The 22,109-nt window shown below is 43.3% G+C and overlaps 3 protein-coding genes across 3 annotated transcripts in view; all 3 read right to left on the reverse strand.

Annotated features, from left to right (window-relative positions):
* Dpp10 (Dipeptidyl peptidase 10) overlaps positions 1-16,562 on the reverse strand; it is a 587,790-nt gene extending 571,228 nt beyond the window's left edge. The window contains exon 1 of the mRNA XM_065225206.1: positions 15,412-16,562. The gene's annotated coding sequence lies outside the window, so the exon portion shown is untranslated. The remainder of the gene's footprint in view (positions 1-15,411) is intronic.
* Positions 5,694-11,009, reverse strand: LOC135703786 (uncharacterized). Its single transcript, XM_065225110.1, has one exon. The coding sequence runs from the start codon at positions 11,007-11,009 to the stop codon at positions 5,694-5,696; it is 5,316 nt and encodes a 1,771-aa protein (XP_065081182.1).
* The window catches only part of LOC135703787 (serine/threonine-protein phosphatase 6 regulatory ankyrin repeat subunit B-like), a 35,471-nt gene continuing 25,689 nt past the window's right edge, over positions 12,328-22,109 (reverse strand). The window contains exon 2 of the mRNA XM_065225111.1: positions 12,328-12,488. Coding sequence (XP_065081183.1) covers positions 12,328-12,488 — 161 coding nt within the window. The remainder of the gene's footprint in view (positions 12,489-22,109) is intronic.

The following is a 22,109-nucleotide window of genomic DNA, read 5'->3' on the forward strand; positions in this document are numbered from 1 at the left end:
TTCAATCATACATATTTAAAACAGGATCAAAACACATCTGGAAGAAGCAACGTAACATCATTTGATTTTCTCTAATGTATGTTTAACGTTTATATGGCAGTGCAATTAACCATTTTATTTTTCCTTTCAAGGAGAGAAAAATACATTACTTGTTGATATATTTATTTATATACCTGTAAAACTTATTTAATATTAGTTATGAGGGAGCTTATTGTGTTCGCGAGTCCTTCGTTTTGCTGGATTAATTGATTTAAATCTTTAAGTTTACTTAAAACTCTTCGATGATGGAACATTTTAATATTAATATTATATTGATTCACTATGTTCATGACTTTTGATTTATTATTAAAGTTTACCAATATTTTTAAAACCATTCCATATTGAGTTAAGCCATTCCAAGGTGCATAATAAAGTATTTGTTTCAATCAAATAAAATAACAAAAATTGAAATCAGTGAATTGTATTTTAACAAAAATCGAGCTTATTTGTATTTTGTAATGCTTGTTATACATTACTTATAGGGGAAATGTTGGCCTATAGATCTAAGATTGGGCCCATCGCTAAAAATCTGCTATTTATCAATTTTATCTAGATGAACGCGTTATTGGGACGTTACTAATGGATATTTTTGGTTGCGATTGAAAATTTAGTCGATTGCTGAATTTATGTATGGGCCCAAATTAGGGACACTTAGGCCGAAATTATCTGCATTTCTCCTATTTTATATATTGCATGACTTGTAAATTATATTATCATTATATCATTATATTTAAAATTTTCATTTAAAGAAAAAAGTTTTCCTGCAGATCCTGAATGACCAGAAGGTGTATCAAATAGCATATCATTGGTATTTTATTATATTATAATATGATCTATAGTTTTCAGAATTTGGATTACCCAGAAAATCAATTGGATATTATCATACGTTAGGTCAATGTTATACCTTTGCAGATTTTTCTATTTCAAAAATTATTCATGGATACTTATTGATACTTTAGCAAATTGATTCTTAACTTAAATTGCGGATTCATTATAATATATGCAAAGTTGAGTTCAATCATACCATACCAGCGAATCCAAACACATAAACCAACAACGATACAGACAAAACGGTTGCTACGACTACCATGACAAACTCGCTCTGTAACATAGCTCGATCCGAGTGGTAGAAGGAAAATGATATATTGCTTGCCTGCTTTGTTGCAATATACACGGATGAGTACGTAGCTTGATCTGAATCGAGAAAATACATAACAAAAAAATTCCCATTAACACTTCGGCTTTACTTCGTGAAGCAGCGTGCCAACAATTTGCTAGTTTCCTTCTACCGCCCCGAGTGAGTTGTGTCGCACGGGCTGCTTGTCATGAAAAAGAAGGAAGAAGATTATATCGTTATTGCTTTCCACTTCTGACATAGCGTTATCATTCGGTTCGTTGATCGTTTGTCATTTTGTCATTTAAAGATATTTTTGATTCGTTGTACCATACAATTAAAATATTCATATATAGCATGACTTGTATTTTGTTATACACTCAAAGTAATCGACACGTTATAGTTACGTGAAAAATCACGTAGAGTATCTCTTTTTGGTTTGCCGTCAATTTTACATGACCCAGGTAGAATCTACATTTAGAGTGGTATAAGTGATGAGACAATTCAATTTATGTTAATTAAACCTAGAGATGTGCAAAATGTTTTATCATATTGAACTGTTCTAGATCTTCTGCTGAACATCTCTTCCCGGCGCTAGTTGTTTATTTTTATTTATTTATTTATTTGTCTGCATCAACAGGCTGTGTATAGCTTCAATGATGATTTAAGTAACTTATATAGGTAAATCAAAAAATAAAAACTAAGAATAAAATACATAAATAAAACACACAATCATTCACGGTTAACTGTGCCAGAAAAGAACGATGAGAAGTATCTTCGTAGCAGCTGTCGAGGCATATGGAAATCGAAGATGTCCGAGACTCGATTGAACACTCGTTGCAGCCCACCTATTGCACCGTTCATGCCATAGTTTGTGCGTTGAAGTGGCAATCTCAGCATAACGTTGTTACGTAGCGCACGGGGTTGGACGTTAATGTTGACTTGCCCCAAGATTGCACTGCAATCAATTCTACCTTGTAAAGTGTCCGCAATGAACAGGGCCCTAGAGGTGTCTCTTCTAGTTCGGAGAGGCTCCAGATCAATCAGCTGGCAACGACTTTCATAGCTGGGCAGATGAAATGGGTCTCTCCAAGGCAGCTTCCGCAGAGCGAATCGAAGAAAACGGCGTTGAACGGACTCAACTCTCTCAGCACCATTGTTGTAGTTGGGACTCCAGACCACAGAACAATATTCCAGAATGGATCGCACCAAGGAACAGTACAGTGACTTCAAACAGTAGATATCGGAGAAATGTTTTGCTATCCTGAAGATAAATCCCAATGTCCTAGACGCCTTGTCGACAACGTACGAGATGTGCTGCTTGTACGTAAGTTGAGAATCCAGAATAACACCCAGATCTTTCACATGGTTCACACGGTCGATTACAGTGCCGATAAGTTTGTATTCAAATGTGATTGGTTCTTTCTTCAGAGTAAAAGTGATCACTGAACACTTAGTGGGGTTTACCACCATTCGGTTCAAATTACACCAGCTGGCAAAAGCTTCGAACTGACGTTGAAGGAAGTGACAGTCATCAATCAAGCGGATTCGTAGGTAGATTTTAAGATCGTCTGCATACGATAGTCGTGGGCCTTCGATGACCAAGTTCACGTCATTGAAGTAGAGTAAGAAAATCAAAGGTCCCAGGTGACTTCCTTGAGGTATTCCTGACGTAGCTAGATAGATATTGGACCGGTTGTCACCAATGGCAACCATCAGTTGCCGATCAGTGAGATATGAACGAAACCATCGCAAGAGGTTGCCGCTGACCCCAAGTCTATGCAACTTGGCAATCGCGATGGCATGGTTTAGCTTATCGAAGGCAGCTGACAAGTCGGTGTATATGACGTCTGTTTGAGTCCTCTCTGCCATGCTTTCCGTAAGATACGATGTCAAACACAGCAGATTTGTGGAAGTAGAACGACCGGAAGTGAAGCCGTCTTGATCACCACTTAGATACTGCTTACAATGAGAGAGTAGAGGCTCCATGATGACTAACTCGAATAACTTCGAAACTGCACTCAACGACGTAATTCCACGATAATTGTCCACATCCCGTTTGCTGCCCTTTTTGTGGATAGGAAACATATGGAAATGTACCACTCGAGATGGACAATCGAAATAGGTGAAGCATGGGCATCAGCAAGCTGGCGATATGCTTTTTCAGGAATACGGATGGAACGCCATCGGGTCATGGATTGAAGGACGACTTGAGTTGTGATGCGGCAGTGAAAATCATCTCGACGTTGACATCCATCGCACCCAGTGTTTGACCGTACAGTGGAACATTACTAGCTGCTAGGGTAACGTGTTCGTCAGTTAATCTCTCATTCGTGAAAACACTGGCGAACTTCTCAGAAAACAAGCGACAGATCTGCTGAGGAGTGGAAGCAACTGCTCCATTCAACACCATTGAAGAAGGTATGCCGGATTCCTTGCGCTGCTCATTTCCGTAATTCCAGAATGACTTCGGGTGCGACTTGAGTTTCCTCTGAATCCTTCGTTGATATCGCGAATAGCATCGACGGCTAACTCGCTTGAACTCATAATTGAGCCTAACGTAGTGACGTTTCAGCGAAAGCGTACGATACTTAGTGAATTTTCTTAATGCGGCTCTCTTGGTCGACTTCAACCTACGCAGTTCACTCGTCTGCCAGGGAGGATGAGAAATTTTACGGTGAACTCTTTTAGGAACGTGCCTGTCAATGACATAAGCCAAGACATGTGAAAATGTTTGCGCAGCGGTTTCAACATTATCAGGATCGAGGATGCTCTCCCAATCTATACTAGATAGCAAGTTGACGATACTACGGTGATCGGCTTTCCGGAAATCGTACGTGTCGGTCGTGGAAATGTCGTCAAAGACCCGATCGTGATTGTCAGCAACAGTGACAACCAAGGGAGGGTGATGATGTACTTGCTTTACTAGTGGAGAAGGTGCCGTGGAGATGAAAGGAGCGGTGTCCTGAACGCTAACGAAGCAGAGGTCCAGGCTACGGTTGTTTTCGTTGACTACGTGGTTTATTTGAGATAGTGTTGCTGTACTATAGCAGTCGAGAAGGCTAACTGATCCTGTATGAAATACAGAGTGTACAGGGTCTGGGTAGAGAAAGCCGCTGTAAGATGGTTTCCAGGAAACACCGGGTAGATTGAAGTCACCCAGAACGATTATCTCATCAGTTGGTGTTGCACTCTCCATTATGGTGAAAACGGACCGGCTATGGGTATCGATAAGTTCGTTGTCACGAACCCGGTCAGGTGCAATATACACCGCACATAGGTACAGTGTGCGATCGCTCAGTTCTACGGCCACCCAAACTTGTTCCACACAGTTCCACAAGACGTTTTCAATAGCTCTCGCCTTTAACCCGGAACGAACCGCCACGAGAACACCACCTCCAGTAGACAACCTACATGACACCACTTATATATGAGGGGAAATTCCATTTGCCCATGCACAGATTCTATGTGCGTTTCACGTAAGCCCTAAGTTATTTTCAGGTCTGAAAAAATAAATGAGTGACACTCAATATGGCGCTAGTTCAGTGGACATATTTTAGATGTAACTATTTTGTAGGTCAATTTAATATGGTAAGTATAATGAATTAAACATTTACATAGAGAACTGTTTCTTTTTTCGTGTGACGGCATCATTCATGGTGTAAGATAAAGTGCAGGAGAGCCATTTGTATTACATGTATATTTTCCCATTTCCGATCCTTGGCCCGATCGAATCTAATTGCAATATGTGTTTGTTGCCGATGTATATATTTTATGACAAAATAAAGGTATATGCATAAAATAATACTAGATATTTGCCTAATGCGAAATCAAGAATACATTCTATTCAAATCGTAGCAAGAATTAACATCAATAGAAACCACCATGAGCTGTACTTGTTGGATAGCCGGCTTACCTCCTTCGATATATGGTGGTAGTGGAGCATCCGTGCCGACTCCAACACTGGTGGGGGACTCTGTTGTTGTTGGTGTTTCGGGGAATCCAAAAATGTAGCTCGTATGCGAGTATTCTTCCTTCCAAACACAACACTCGCGAATTGGTAAAACACAGTTTACAAAAACTACATTTATTTACAATTACTACACAATTTACTTTTCACAAAACTTAAGCTAATCATTTCTATATTCATCCCCGATGGGATATCCAACCGTCCTATCCGGTGTCCGAAACCAACTAACTCCCGTCTCTCGATCTGGTCATCGCTTGACCTATGGTCGCCTAGCCCAAATCTCCCTCTCGCGCTGTACAGAAGTCTACAAACGATCGGCGACTCGTATGGACATCTCATCTGGCGCTCTCCCGACCGATCGTAGGTAATGGTGATGCTGTAGAATAGCCGTTGTTTGTTTCCTCATTCTGGGTATTGTTTCCCTCAGCTATGCAGCAGAACAGGGTTGTAGTTTCTGGGTGGTTCAGTCCCAAACATCCTCACCCACCCAGAGATTCGCAAAATATCTGAAAATAAAATAAGAAATCCTCTTCGACGGGATGGGAGTTTGGAAAGGTATAGGATCTTGTTTTACGGCAACATTGCATCGGATTGATTTTCATCGTGGCTGTTTGGAAGTGGCAGAATGCAAATTTTCTCCACCGGACGTTTAAGTTCTCCAGTGGCAGTCTTTAACGTTACAACTCTTACTACCGTATCTGCTCCCGGGTGTACAGCGACGATTCTTCCCATTTTCCAACGCATAGGCGGAAGGTTATCATCCTTGATGACAACGAGCTTGCCTATCTCCACATGAACTGCCGGTTTCCATCGCTTGGTCCTAGCTTGCAGTTGACTCAGGTATTCGCGGCGCCACCTAATCCAGAAATGCTGTAATTTTTGCTGCATCAACTGGTAATGATTCAGTCGATTCGGTGGAATGGTCGTGAATTCAGGGTCGGGGAGGGCCTGCAGCGAAGAACCGACTAAAAAGTGTGCTGGTGTCAAAGGTTCCAAATCGTTTGGATCATCCGACATCGGTGTCAACGGACGGGAATTTAGACAGGCCTCAACCTGTATTAGTAGTGTAGCGAAATCTTCCGATGATGCTGGGGTCTCTCCTATCACTTTGATGAGATGGTTCTTAGCCGACCGGACTGCTGCCTCCCAGAGTCCTCCGAAATGTGGCGCGCTAGGTGGGTTAAAGTGCCACTGAATTCCGTCCTTAGCCAGTTCACTAGTGACTCGGTCACGATGGGTACGATCGCTCAGCAAACTGTATAGTTCTGCTAGCTTGTTCCGGGCACCAACGAAGTTCGTGCCGTTGTCGGAATAGATGTCCGAACACTTTCCTCTCCGTGAAACGAACCGTCGCAAGGCTTGCAAAAACCGATCCGTCGAAAGATCGGATACCAGTTCCAGGTGTACTGCTTTGGTACAGAGGCAAATGAACACCGATACGTAGGCCTTCACTGCAGCTCGTCTAGGGGCTGGTCGGATATAGACAGGGCCGAAGTAATCTACTCCTGTTTTCGTGAACGGACGCGAAACATTGACGCGGGATGACGGCAATTCACCCATGAACTGCTGCATTGTGGACGGTTTCGTTCGGAAGCATTTCACGCAACGGTGAACTATCTCCCTGGCTACATTTCTTCCACCGAGTGGCCAGAATTGCAACCGGACTGCTCCCAGTAGCAGTTGTGGACCAGCATGTAGTAATCGCTCGTGAAAGCAACGGAGAATCAACCGGGTTAACTGGTGCCGTGCTGGTAGAACTGGAGGATGCTTGGTGCTCTCCAATTCCTTGGAATTCTTCAGTCGACCTCCTACTCTGATTAGTCCATCCTTGCAGACGAACGGGTGAAACCACCTCAAAGGGGACTTCCTCGATACAAACTCTCCCTTCGATAAAGCCTTCCATTCCTCTGCGAAGACCTCTCGTTGGACGTTCCGGAGCACTGCGTTTTCAGCAGCTTTGAGTTCTGCAGCGTTGAGAAATTCATTTGCGGGACGACTTGCTGCTGGTATTCGTAGGAGTTTCATGAGTCGAAGCCAGTATGCTGTTCGTCGAACCAAGTCAGAATACGATCCGAACTTGCTGAGATACACTTCGTTGAATTCTGCTACGGGTGATACAGTACACGCAACTACGGTGCGACGCCTCTCTTCCTCTCCTGCTTCTGGGATTTCTTCGACCGCACCAGGCCATGCTTCTGGAGCCTCCTTCAGCCAATTCGGACCTTCCCACCAAAGTTCATTGTCGACGATATCTTCGGGTGACACTCCACGTGATATTAGGTCCGCTGGGTTGTCTGTACCAGGCACGTGTCTCCATTGCCATCCCTCCGTTAGCGTTTGAATTTTTGCCACCCTGTTGGCAACGAACGTGGTCCATGTTGCTGGCGTAGATTCGATCCAACGCAGCACACATGTTGAATCTGTCCAGAAGAAAGTCTGAACCGCTAACCGAGTAGAATCCCTGACCTTTTCGTATAACTGGGCCGATAAGAGCGCACCACAGAGCTCTAATCGTGGGATAGACTGGCAACGGAGTGGAGCCACCTTTGATCGGGATGATAAGAGTCGAACCTTGATTATCCCGCTGGAATCCTGACTTCTTATGTAGACGCAACCACCATACGCCTTATTCGAAGCGTCTGAAAAGCAGTGTATTTCCACTAGTACTGCCTTGGGAATGATGACACAGCGATCGACTCGAATTTCATTCAACAATGGGAGTTTTTCGTGAAATTTCCGCCAATTCTCACCCACCATCAAAGGTACTGGTTGATCCCAGTCCAACCGATTGCCGGTCTCGTCTTGCAACGTCCAAAGCTGCTGCATGAAGATCTTGGCAGACGAAGTCGTGGCACCAATCAATCCAAGCGGGTCGAACAGCGTTGCGATTAGTGACAATATTCGACGCTTCGTCAACGGGACACCAGGTTCTATCGGAGGAACTGTGAACTGGAATCGAAGGGTATCGGTAATAGGCATCCACGTTAGTCCTAACGTTTTGACGGATTGATCAGAATCCAGGTTGATTCCTTTAGGGTCTCGAAGAGCCAGGTTTTCTTCGGGTACGCCTTCCAGAACTTCGGGAACATTGCAAGCCCACTTTCGGAGCTTGAAACCACCACACAGCATCATCTCAATCAACTGGTTTCTGAGACTGATAGCTGTATCCACCTCGTCCGTACCGGTGATGACGTCATCCATATAAACGTCTTCACGAATTTCTCTTGCCGCGAGCGGAAATCGGTCTTCTTCGTCAGCAGCCAGCTGTCGGAGAGTTCGTGTTGCCAGAAATGGTGCGGGTTTGGTTCCATACGTAACGGTGTTCAGTTCGTACACTGCGACTTCCTCGTCCGGAGAAAAGCGAAATAATACGGACTGGAGTGGTCGATCCTTGAGCCACGTAAGGATTTGTCGGAACATCTTCTCGACGTCCGATACGAGGAGAATCTGATTCATCCGACTGCGTAGGATAATTGACCTCAAATCTTCCTGCACAACTGGCCCTACCAGAAGCACATCGTTTAAGGACACTCCGGATGACGTTTTACACGAGGCGTCGAAGACTACTCTGACCTTGGTGGTGGTACTCGCCTCCTTGACCACCGGATGATGGGGAAGATAACACCGTTTGACCGGTCCCTCTGTAGTTTCTTCGACCTTGCGCATGTGTCCCAGTTTCAGGTACTCGTCCATGAATCCGATGTATTGTTCCCGTAAGTTGGCGTCCCTTGCCAATCTCCGTTCCGTTCCGAGAAGACGTCGGAATGCGATGTCCCGTGACTCGCCCAGGTTTGGAAGAACGTCTTCATTTTTGGGTAGGGGAACAGTATAACGACCTTCTGGACCTCTTTGAACTCCACGTTGAAATAATTCTTCACACTTTTTCTCCTCCAGAGAATAAACGTCCGTGAATTCCACCTCCTCGCACGACCAGAAACGTGCCATCAACTTTTCCAAGTCCTCGGACGTTGAGAAATGGCAGTTGACTTGTAGGGATTTGATAGGAGTTGAACAGCCACCACATACTACCCAACCGAACACCGAGTCTGTAAGGCTTGGTAGATGTTTGCCGATTGTAATCCTTCGCCCCGATTCGAAGAATTCGAAGAAAGCCTCGATGCCTAGCACCATGTCGACTTCCTTGGACGTGAAGAATGCAGGATCCGCTAGCTCAATTCCATTCGGTAGAATCCACCCTTCCGTGTTGATTGAGGTTGTAGGGAGATTCGCAGTCACCTTGGGTAGCACCAAAAACCTCATATCTCGCGAGAAATCCGAGGTTCGCGAACGTATGACCGCTTGGACTGTATGTTTGACCTTGGTAGCCCCTTGTCCTATACCAAGGACCGAGACGTCGACCTTATTCCTGATTACCTTCATCCTTTGGGTTAACCGTTCCGATACGAAGTTGCTCTCTGAACCGGAATCAAGAAGAGCACGGGCGTGGTACCTTGAACCAACGTCGTCCTCGACGATGACTACCGCTGTCGCTAAAAGGACTTGCGACGTGAGTTGATTAGACGTACCGCATAACGAAACGTCAGTGGCTGCCACGTTAGCCAGTTGGATTGAATTGGAACCTGAGGAGCCTTGGGATTCCTTGGAATTTGAAGGATGATTGCCCCCAGCAATCGCTGCGACCGTTACAGTGTGATCCTTCTCCGACTTGAAGCAAACCAGGGTGTGATGACGGTTCTTGCAGATCCGACAGGAAAATTTGGATTGGCAATCCTTTGCCTGATGCCCCGATCGAAAGCAATTCCGGCAAAGTCCTTGAGATTTCAGTAGAGAATCCCGATCCACCACAGAAAGTCTTTGGAATGCGGAACATTGGTATAGAAGGTGGTTGTCCTTACAAGCCACACATCTTCCTCCTGACGATTGAATCGAATTGTAGCTTGCCTTGATTGCTGAAGCTTTCGGTTTCGGTGGTGGTTGTTGCTGATGGATGATCTTGTTGTCCGTCTGCCTAGATGGAAGGGATTCCAGTACTTGCATTCGCTGACGCAGAAATTCGGTGAGGTCTGTCAGTAAATCCATCTCCTTGTTGGCCGAATATTCTTCCCATGCTCGACGAGTTGATGGATCGAGTCGCATCGTGAGCAGATTCACCAATAGGAGATCCTTGTACTCAGCAGGTTCCACGATTTGATCAAGTGTTTGGACAACTCGGTCAAAACCTTCCACCAGATATCGTAACTCAACAACAGATTCCTTGGAGAGGGCTGGAAGTTTGAAGAAAGATTGGACCTGCTTCTTCTTCAACAGCTTGTTGTTGTTGTACCTCTTTACCAGAATATCCCAAGCTATCTGGTAATTCGCCTTGGTAATTTTCAGTGGATCGATTAGGCTTTTAGGTTCACCTTGAAGACACCCTTTCAAATAATGAAATTTCTCCACCTCTGGTAAATCAGTCCTCCAGTGGATGAGCGAGGTGAACAGGTCTCGGAAGCTCAACCAGTCATCGATGTCACCGTTGAATGATTGGAGGTTGATCTGCGGTAACCGGACATGACCGACAACACCTGACATTGATTGTTCATGGGCGGACTGTTCCAACTCAGAAGAAACGCGAAGGGCCTTGCTTTTGTCCAACAGGAAGGTTTTGGCTTCATAATAGCGATCGCTCAAGTGCTTGCGTAACTTACTATAATAACTCTCCTCATCCTCGAAGTCTTCATGAGATTTTAGCTCGACCAAATTCTCACTAAATCTCTCCCACAAATCATCGATCCGTTCTAATCGAACTTCGACTTGAGTACCGGTGGTTTCATCAGAAAACTTCTGAATGAAAGACCAAATATCATCGAACGAGGATTTCAAATCGTCCAATTGAACCCTCAGTTGCTTCAGGGATGACAATCCTTTCCGGGTGGTGGGTGGCATTTTGATGTGATGTCGAACAATCGGTAAAGAAATTGGAGGTGTAGTATTCCGCGTGTAGTCTCCACTTCGGCGGACATATACTGCTCGCTATTACTGACCTGGCAGAACAGGTAACTGTTCTGAATCCAAATTCGAACCAAATTAGCAAAAGGTCCGATGACGTCACATCAATCTTGCCTCGATAGGGATCACTCAATTTTAGGTTGAAGTTCACAGAAGAGAAGAATTTGGGGTGTAATATCCAGAGAAACCTAAGCCTCGGCTGGGCATATACTGTGGCAACCTACCTGGAGGTACCAACAGCAGTACCAATCCAAAGTTATCCAATTTCGACACCAAATTGGTATAAATGTTGCTTTGATCGCAGACAATGTGAACTCCAGAACGTGTGTGTATGCTGGATGCAGTGCGAAGAGGAATAATGGCTATGTAGCAATCGTATGGCTAGCTTCGGTAGGACATATACCGTGCAACTAACCTGGAGGACTAACAGCTTCACCAACCAGAACGAAAAACCAGTCGAGGATGCAAATTGGGGTTTATCAGCAGACTTGCTCTAACGAACAATTCAATTGCAGGGCTTGCGTGGTGGTAATTGAAGAGGATGTACGGGAATTTCAATTAAAATCGTGTATTTCTGTATGCCTAGCTCGGCAGTGACATATACAATAAAGTTCACTCACCGGGAAGGGAGTAAATGGCCGCTCCCTCTTCTGCCACCGTCCGTTGCAATCGTCCTTCACAGCGAAAACCAGGGTCGCCGACTTATGCGGGATGCACAATCGTTCCTTCGCTGAGCCGTCTGCTGTAATCAGCTTGAATGCCGTCCTCAGTTCTCCGTATCACCGAAGATTCTCCGTTCCATGCAACGAATCCAATAGCATGCATCGAAAGGATGGCGTTAGTGTAATGTAAGAAATGCTTCGGCTAGACATACACCGAACTTATGAATATTTACCTGGTCAAAGCAGATATTTCTGCTGATTCGATGCTCTGCGTAGCTACGGATGACCAAGGTTTGATCCAAATTCAGCCAAATTTCTCTGCATGCACTAATGGTCCTCGAAAGTCTCCACAGCATTCACAGGTATCCACCGGTTTCACTCCTCAAAGGATTCCAAATTCCAAAATGGGTCCAATATTCGTCCACTTTCCTAAGCGGCGATGGCGCAATTTGTCCACAAACAAAAACCAGTGATTGTCCTATTATTCGCCTATTTGGTGATGGCGATCCACCAAAGTCTCCTTGGATCCGCGATGGCGACTAGCCAATTATGTCCTATCTCGCGATGGCGATTTCGCGCGAGTACGATGGCGCTCACTTGGCACTGTTGGTTTCGGTGTGGCGCAATTCCGTCCAACTGGTCCCCGGGTTAGGCATCCGGTTCGAAGGACCAAAATGTTGGATAGCCGGCTTACCTCCTTCGATATATGGTGGTAGTGGAGCATCCGTGCCGACTCCAACACTGGTGGGGGACTCTGTTGTTGTTGGTGTTTCGGGGAATCCAAAAATGTAGCTCGTATGCGAGTATTCTTCCTTCCAAACACAACACTCGCGAATTGGTAAAACACAGTTTACAAAAACTACATTTATTTACAATTACTACACAATTTACTTTTCACAAAACTTAAGCTAATCATTTCTATATTCATCCCCGATGGGATATCCAACCGTCCTATCCGGTGTCCGAAACCAACTAACTCCCGTCTCTCGATCTGGTCATCGCTTGACCTATGGTCGCCTAGCCCAAATCTCCCTCTCGCGCTGTACAGAAGTCTACAAACGATCGGCGACTCGTATGGACATCTCATCTGGCGCTCTCCCGACCGATCGTAGGTAATGGTGATGCTGTAGAATAGCCGTGGTTTGTTTCCTCATTCTGGGTATTGTTTCCCTCAGCTATGCAGCAGAACAGGGTTGTAGTTTCTGGGTGGTTCAGTCCCAAACAGTACTGAAAGAATCACCTAACTTCTATGTGATAATCCATTGACGTTGATGCTCACGGAAATTAGTGCTTCCATATGAGAATCACGTAACGTCTACGTGAATAGTGCTATGAAAAAAATCTATGTATGTTTTCACGTAGCATTAACGTGAAGATTATTTTGAGTGTATTTTATTAATTATATATCTACGAGATGAATCCGGAATTTCGACGTCTGCACACTAATCCAGGCCTCCGTCGTTCGGTAAATTTTGAACTACAGAACTGTTCGGTAAAAGTTTAAAAATCAGTGAAAACCCCAATTATAAGAAAATTTATTCTGAACTTGTTGAGAATTTGATCATTTATTGATGAAAAATAAAATTTAGAAATTTTCTTGATTTCTAACGTGTAACGGTCATTTGAAAATTTTACCGACTTGTTCTGCTGTTCAAAAAACCGGTAAAATCCTACCGACTTCGGTGATCTGAATTAAGTGTGTGTGTTTGAAGGAGATACCTGCGATAGGTCGAAGAAAGTCTACGAGGAGGCCGGTTGCTGTTAGTGCAGCTCAAAATGTTTATTTGGGTGCGATCATTCCTTTTTATTTATTTATACAGTAACCCCTCCCTATCGTTAGGACATCACCTGCAATCCCTACCCTCTGATCCAACATCCCAGTGATTCCTCGTGAAAGTGCAGAGGATTTCTCGGCTTCCATCAATGGGAGTGTCACGTCAACACATTCCTAACCATTCCTTTCTTGAACTGCGTTCGGGCGCGGCCGGCGCTGGTATTGCCTAGTTTGAGATCACCAGTTTTTACACATTGAAGATGATTGCTAGTCCCAAGCATCGTTTATTGGTTTTTTGTGTAATTACAGCTGATCTGGCAATAACAGAGTAGCAACCGTGGGCGGTCAATCATGCTCATGCTCATCATGTGATACATCAAATCACATTACAATTCAAAACAAAGATATAACGTCATACCGAGTGTCTAGGACCAAATTGACCATAACTTGACATGTTTCGGATGCCCCCGGGGAAGTGGTCAGTGGTTTCATCATATGAGACCTAAAATGTCATGAAAATTCAAAACTAAGGTCGTAGATGGTAATATTGAGTTTCTTGAACCGAATTGGCCACACCCAGATAGCATCAATGTGAAAACTACACAGGTTGCTTAGATATTCCATTTCAGGTTCGTTTCCAAACGCGTGCTAAGCAACACGAGTGAATAAGTAAATATTGACATGACATTTGTGCATTTATGGTTAGTCGCGACTGGTTGCTCGTTCAAAAATGAAGCTTGATCACGAGAAGTGCCGTAATTTAGTTTGTGCTTTTTGTTTCCAAAAGGCCAAATCGCCAAGGAAAATACGTTTTAAGACCACAAGGTACAAAATTTAAAAAAAAGGTTTATTAAAGGAACTTGGACTCACATTAAAACTGATCATAAAATTATTATTGTAGGGCTTATACTAGACAAAAATAATATAAAACAATATTCATAAAAACACAACGCTACTAAAATTAACAGAGAGTTATTAAAGGTACAGGGAATTAAAAAAAATCAAGATGAGATGAGAATGATAGCACCAAAAACTGATACCATTAGGAACACAGTAGAAGAGTGTTACGAAGACTTAGCTAATAGGATGAAGAAGGCAGCTTCAATAAATTTGATCTTATACAAACAATTCAAATCACATCTGCCAGATATGCTCTTATGATACCAGTTGAGTCAGAAAATACTCCAAAGATCTTCAGGTGATCAAAGATTTCCAAAAACTTCTCATGATATTTTTTCAAGTCTTCAGATTGATTAAGTAAAATTCTGAAGATCTTCAATTGTCCAACAATTTAAATCACTTCTGTCATATATTCACTTTCAGAATTTATTTCAAAGACCATCCGGTGATCAGATAACTCCATATAGTAATCTCGTCCATCATCAAATCGCATTTCACAAATAACTTTCAATACATATTTCGACTGAAGAATTGTCCGGAACCTCATCGAACTCGTTACCTGACACTGGATTGGGTTGATGTAATCATCTTGTGCCAGGAAACATGTTCTTGAATCAGAATCACCTTGTCCGTTAGTGCTAAAACCATCAAAGCAAAAAAAAAAATTGCACTCGCTCACATATTTAGGGATAAATAACAAACAATTTTTAAAACAGTGCGTTGCACTGATCGTGTTGCAGTTTCATTTTTGACAGTTTTAAATTTTAGAACTGTTGAGTAGTTTGAAACAATTTTGAAACTCAGACCGCAGAACCGCAGAATCCATCGAGTTATAGAATATCGAGTTTTGGAGAGTTGACGGTATTTTGATCAATTATAATATCCTGCACTTTTTATTTCAGAAAAACGAGAAAACAATGAATGGCATAGCAAATCAATGTTGGTGCTTTAGATCAATACTTTGTATCGGATAAAAATACAAAGTGATACGTTTCTTACTCACCTTGATTTCAGCCAGCAGGACAACGATTTTTCCAAAACAACAGCAACTGGAGAAAGGGTCACAACGCGTTTCTTCTACCACCTTCACACTCCGTCACAGTTTAACAGTGACATGAAAAACCACTAAAATTTAATTTTCCTCCCAACCGTAAGTAATAACCCCACTCCCACACCAGCAGTAAATGGTTGCAAAATAAAAACAGTGTTCACATTTCGCACACACTACTCTCGCTGCCACCGACGGGTGAACCTGTTTCTACGTCAGCAGCCAAGTAAAGTAAAACTCTGTTTCTCAGGTAAATAGAACAAAAACACGAGACTAAATCACGCTTTTTTTTCGTAAGAACACAATATTTTCCCCTATTTGTTTGTTGCTTCGTACGGCTCTCCTGGGTTTTTTTTTTTGCGATTTGATTTCCCTCCTAGACAATAAATTCACGACCAGCACCAACACAACCGCACCTCAGTGAGAAAAATCACTCACCAAACCAACCAACACCGAAATAAAAGCAAAACACCACACTGCTACGTGTCTGCACGGGATGCTGGGAAATACTTCCCAAGTTGACAGCTGATTAGGTCCTCGCCAACGTCTCACGTGGGACGGAGATATCGAGCTGCTTTCTTTCTTCCTATACCATGTTGCGATGATCGTCTCGCTCGCCACAACAAGGGATTTTCGTTTGTCTTTGCCTGTCCACTGGCAAGGATAAGCAGAAAGCTTTCAAAACTTTTCACTGTCGCACGTCTTTAAAGCGGAACCACTGAACGAATCGGATCAATATCCTAGTTAACTGCAGCGAAATTAATTCCAGCAATGCTAGGAATATCCTTTTTCTCTCATAAAATATTAATCCGAATCACCGATCGTAACATACACACACACGCACGCTTGATACGTAGAGAATCAGGAAATTCAACTTCTCTTTCGCTATGTATTTCGTCGAAGCACGTCCGCTTTGTTGGCCAACAACAGTATCCACCTGTCTGCCTCAACAACACAAAAAACAAGGATCAAAGGACCCTCACCACTTCTATTTAGAACAGGAGGCAGACACAAAGTGAAACACACTGAAGATTTTCTCAATTGACTTTTCGGTTCGAATCACCGAGCTCCTGCGGATGATGGGAGACTTTTCCGATTTATCGACCGCTTGCTGATACGGCTGAAGAGAAACTGACCGACCGACCGACCGTCCGACCGGTTCTATCCGAGAGATCTGTTCATGCTGGCGCTCTGGTTAGGGTTGCTTTGGGATGAAGGTGCGAGTTTTGGTTTGGCTCACCTATCGAAGGCCCGTAACTCCCCGCACGTATCGCAGAGTGGGTGGCGAAGTGAGAAGCGCACTGTTCGTGGTGAATTTGATTTTGGAGTTTGAATTTCACAGTCTCACTTTTGGATCAGTAACGGATTGCTTCAATTTTGGTGACGGAGGTTGAGATTAGGATGAGATGTAGCATTAAATTTAGATTTTTCCATTAATTAAATATAATCGATAAAGGTAATGATTAATGATTTGAAATGTCAACACTCTGTAACACTGACTGTCTGCATTTCAATTTTGGCGGCGTTGCCGTGATGTCGTTGGGCAGCATTGTTTGAGCGCTGGACGTGGATCCTGTTCACAAGGAAGCCATTTACAGAATAACTGAGTAGTAGTAAAATTTACTTTTATTTGCTTGTTTTTTCATGTTTCAACATTTGGTTTTACAATTCAATTGGTTAGCCTTTGGCTCTTCAACTTTGTTCTAGTAAGCCACGTAACATGGGTAGATCACCTTTTCGTGGTACGTTACGGAATGTAAGACCTACCACCGATTCCTAGTCCTGACTACTTAAAACTAGGGTAACATGACTTTTCAGTAATCCAAGGAATGCATCTTAGTCCTTGTTACTTTGTATGCCTTGCTGATAGTGACAAGACTCGGCTTTGTCCACCGAGGATGATCTTGAAACAAGGAAAAAATGAGTTAGTTAGTCTTTATCTATGTGATCTTCTATTCGTTATTGTTTAGGTTGAAGTAGTTAAGACTTAAATGCTTCCGCAAACACGGTAAGGTCGAGGATTTCGAGCGGTACACCGACCTCGAGAAAACTTTTAAGAGCTTGATTAAAGCCAAAAAACGCGGTTACTGGCGTCGGTTCGTCGATGGTTTGTCGAGAGAGACTTCCATGAGAACACTCTGGAATGTCGGCAGGAGAATGCGCAACGCGTCGTCACCGGTCAACGAAGACAAGGAGTACTCAGACAGTTGGATATTCAGCTTCGCGCAGAAAGTTTGCCCGGATTCGGTGTCGGTTCAAACCAACGTTCGTGATAGTCCGTCGGGTAGTAACGAAATAGATTCTCCGTTTTCGATGGTGGAATTCTCACTTGCTCTCCTCTCATGTAACAACTCAGCTCCAGGAATGGATAGAATCAAGTTCAACTTGCTCAAAAATCTCCCAGACGTCGCGAAGAGACGCTTGTTGAACTTATTCAATCAATTTCTGGAGCACAACATTGTTCCGGATGATTGGAGGCAAGTAAGAGTTATCGCCATTCGAAAACCCGGTAAACCCGCGTCGGATTATAACTCGTACCGTCCCATCGCGATGCTGTCCTGTATACGGAAATTGTTGGAGAAAATGATTCTTTTTCGTCTAGACAAATGGGTCGAGTCGAATGGTTTACTTTCAGATACGCAATATGGATTTCGGAGAGGCAAGGGAACGAGCGACTGTCTTGCGTTGCTTTCAACTGAAATTCAACTGGCCTATGCGCAAAAACAGCAAATGGGTTCAGTTTTCTTGGATATTAAGGGGGCTTTTGATTCTATTTGTATCGATGTCCTTTCGGATAAACTCCACGATAGTGGGCTTTCACCAATTATGAACAACTATTTGAGCAACTTGTTGTCTGAGAAATATATGAGCTTTTCTCATGGAAACTCGATAACTTCACGAATTAGTTACATGGGTCTCCCCCAGGGCTCATGTTTAAGCCCCCTTCTTTATAATTTTTACGTTAAAGACATTGATGGTTGTCTTGATGAAAATTGCTCGCTAAGGCAGCTTGCAGATGACGGCGTTGTGTCCGTTATAGGGCCAAGTGCACCGGACCTGCAAGGACCATTGCAAGATACCTTAGACAATTTGTCTACTTGGGCTATGAAGCTGGGTATCGAATTCTCTCCGGAGAAAACTGAGTTGGTTGTTTTTTCTAGGAAGCATCATCCTGCACAGTTACAGCTTCAACTAAAGGGTAGAACAATCACTCAAAGTATATCTTTCAAGTATTTAGGTGTCTGGTTCGATTCCAAATGCACATGGGGAAAACATATTGCGTATCTAAAACAATATGTTTTCAAAGAATCAATTTTCTTCATACAATTACCGGAACTTGGTGGGGAGCACACACGGAAGATCTTATCAGGTTGTATCGAACAACCATCTTGTCGGTTCTAGAGTACGGTAGCTTCTGCTTTCAATCCACGGCGAAAACACATATCTTGAAGCTGCAACGAGTTCAATACCGTTGCCTCCGAATCGCGCTTGGCTGTATGCACTCGACGCATACGATGAGCCTCGAAGTACTCGCGGGTGTTCTCCCACTGACAGATCGTTTCGCTGAGCTGTCTTTCCGGTTCCTCATCCGTTGTGAAGTATTGAATCCTTTGGTAATAGAACACTTTGAGAAGCTGCTCGACCAAAATTCTCAAACAAGATTCATGAGTTTGTACTATGAGTACATGACGCTGGAGGTTGGTCCTTCTTCATTAATCTCCAATCGTGATTGCTTCCAAGCCTTCTATAGTTCCTCTGTAAATTTTGATCTGACCATGATGCAAGAAATCCATGGAATACCAGATCACCATCGGTCGATGGTTGTTCCCTCAATTTTTGCAATCAAGTACCACCATGTTAGTAACGATAAAAGATTTTTCACAGATGGGTCAACCATAAATGCTTCCACTGGATTTGGTGTATTTAATCAATTTCATAGCGCCTCCTATAAACTGCAGAAACCATGCTCCGTATACGTTGCGGAACTCGCAGCTACATTTTACGCAGTAGAGCGAATTGCCTCACTACCTTCTGACCATTATTTCATTTTTACGGATAGTCTTAGCTCATTGGAGGCTATTCGTTCAATGAGGCCGATGAAGCACTCCTCGTATTTCCTGCCTGAAATACGATCTAAACTGAGTGCTTTATCTAACTGCTCCTATACTATCACCTTAGCTTGGGTCCCATCTCATTGCTCAATTCCGGGTAATGAGAAAGCGGACTCATTGGCTAAGGTGGGCGCTATGGAAGGCGATATTTTTGAGCGACAAATCGCCTTCAACGAATTTTTCTCCATTGCTCGCCAGCAAGTCCTCATCAGTTGGCAACAAAAATGGAATGATGGTGAATTGGGAAGATGGTTACACTCTATTCTCCCACAGGTGTCGAACAAACCATGGTTCAAAGGGTTGGACATGAGCCGCGACTTTATACGCGTTATATCAAGGCTTATGTCCAATCACTGCTCGTTAGACTCGCACTTCTATCGAATTGGGCTCTCAGGCAGCAATTTATGTGCGTGTGGCAGTGGTTATCACGATATCGAGCATGTTGTTTGGTCGTGTACCTTACACCGTGTTGCCAGATCTGAGTTATCCACATCCCTCAGGGCCCGTGGAAAACAACCCGCGATACCCGTTAGAGATGTCTTGGCGAGCCGAGACCTTGACTATTTGAATTTAATTTATGTGTTTTTAAAACGGATAGACTTGAGGATTTAGAAGTTAGTGTCATCTTGTGTTCTTCCAAGTTGTTAGCTACCTATCGGTGTACCCCCATGTTTGTTTTTTTCATCAGAGTGTCGCCTAGTTCGAGATCAAGAGCACATTGCTCTCCAAACCTTGTGTTCACAATCCCTACCCTGCCATCCATTTGTTACAATTTGTTACCCCTAACCTCGAGATAGCCGCGAGTAATCGGCCCCCGCTTTACTAACGTTAGTTTTAAGTAATTTTGTTATCTAAACAATGAATATCGGCTCCGCAAAGCTACAGCAAATGAGCCTGGAAAAATAAACGAATAATTAAAAAAAAAGAAAAGAAAAAGTAGTTAAGACTAGGGTTCTGATGCATGGTCATTATCGGTGTCATTGCATGTTTTTGTTGCTAAGGAATCCAATTTTGACTGACATCGTTTTGTTTGTTTAGATATAACTAATACTAATACCTCTTTGTTTCCTCTCTGAAGTTTCGTGTCTAATTTGTCTGCTATATCCCACCATCACGACGGGGATGAGCTACCCTACATAGTACACGCCTATATGGGCGCCCAAAATAGTATGCCGCAAGTAAGTATATCACCAAAACAACTCAAGATCCAAAAATAAAAACCGATGGCGCTGCAAAATTATGAGGTAGCTTCTCCAATTATTGTAATTTGTACAATAATACTCATATTACTCATATTACTTTAAACAATCGTCACGTCGGTCATAGCTTGTTATGATTGCCTGAACAATGAATAAAGAGCAAATCGAAACATTGAACGTCGCGTGATAGTGGAATTTAATCAAGGCCTAAATACTTTTTCGTAGCCTTTTGTTTTTGGATTTGAAAGATTGTCGGTTGCAGTGGCTTGCTTACTGAGCAGAAAAACGCGGTCCCAGGTCATTTCATATTAAAAATGTATGGTAAGATCGCTTGTTTATCGTGTATTTTGCTAAACCTTTCGTTGTCGTCGGTGCCGGGTTTGAATAGTTATAACAACTTGAGTAAAGGCCCAAACGCAATGGGGGCGGAAGCGGAACGGAAAGTTTGACAGTTGTCACAAATGACATCAAGATGCCTAACCGAAGTCGATTTGGTTCTAACTTTTCAATCCGACAAGTAGGCTAACTCAGATCGGGCTTCTCCGCTGCCGCTGCCACTGCCGTTCCGCTTCCGCTTCCGCTATCATTGCGCTTGGGCCTTAACGGTATGATGTGATATGAGGGACTCGGTGGCCTTAGAGCAACCGTTTCTGCTTACTGAGCAGAACATCCTGAGCCTAATCTCAAGCCCATCGATATCAAGATTCGTCAATCATTTTATTTGTTAATATGATTACATGGTAATAACAGCAACTCGATGATTAAAAAGGAGCTCATTTGCCAAGTAGCAAGCGTTTTTGCTTACCGAACAGAAGACCGTGGGTTCAATCCCAAGCTCCATTGCGTTATACGATCGTTAAGACATCAATTCAACTTACCGTTTACCAAAACGAACCCTGCTGCAAACCCAACCCTCTTACCCAACATCTCTGTGATTCCTCGTGGAAGTGCAGAGGACTCCTCAGCTTCCATCAAAGCGAGTGTCACGTCAACACATTCCTACCCATTCTTTTCTTGACCTGCGTTCAGGCGCGGCTGGCGCTGGTATTGCCTACTTCGAGATCACCAGTTTTTACACATTGAAGATGATTGCTAGACCCAAGCATCGTCTATTGGTTCTCTGTGTAATTACAGCTGGTCTGGCAATAACAGAGTAGCAACCGTGGGCGGTCAATCATGCTCATGCTCATCCTCAACTTTGTTCTAGTTTATTTGTTATTCTAATGTGATGATTGCGTTTAGCGCTAATTTACAAAATACCCTTATATGGGATTGTTTTCGTTTGAATTTAAAAAAAAATTGATAACCTACCTACCTGAGCACAGGAACTTACTTAACTACT

This window comes from Ochlerotatus camptorhynchus, unplaced genomic scaffold, assembly GCF_037179485.1.
Source record: "Ochlerotatus camptorhynchus isolate MF236.1 unplaced genomic scaffold, CSIRO-AGI_Acam_v1.1 ptg000222l, whole genome shotgun sequence".
In the NCBI taxonomy this organism is placed as follows: Eukaryota; Metazoa; Arthropoda; class Insecta; order Diptera; family Culicidae; genus Ochlerotatus; species Ochlerotatus camptorhynchus.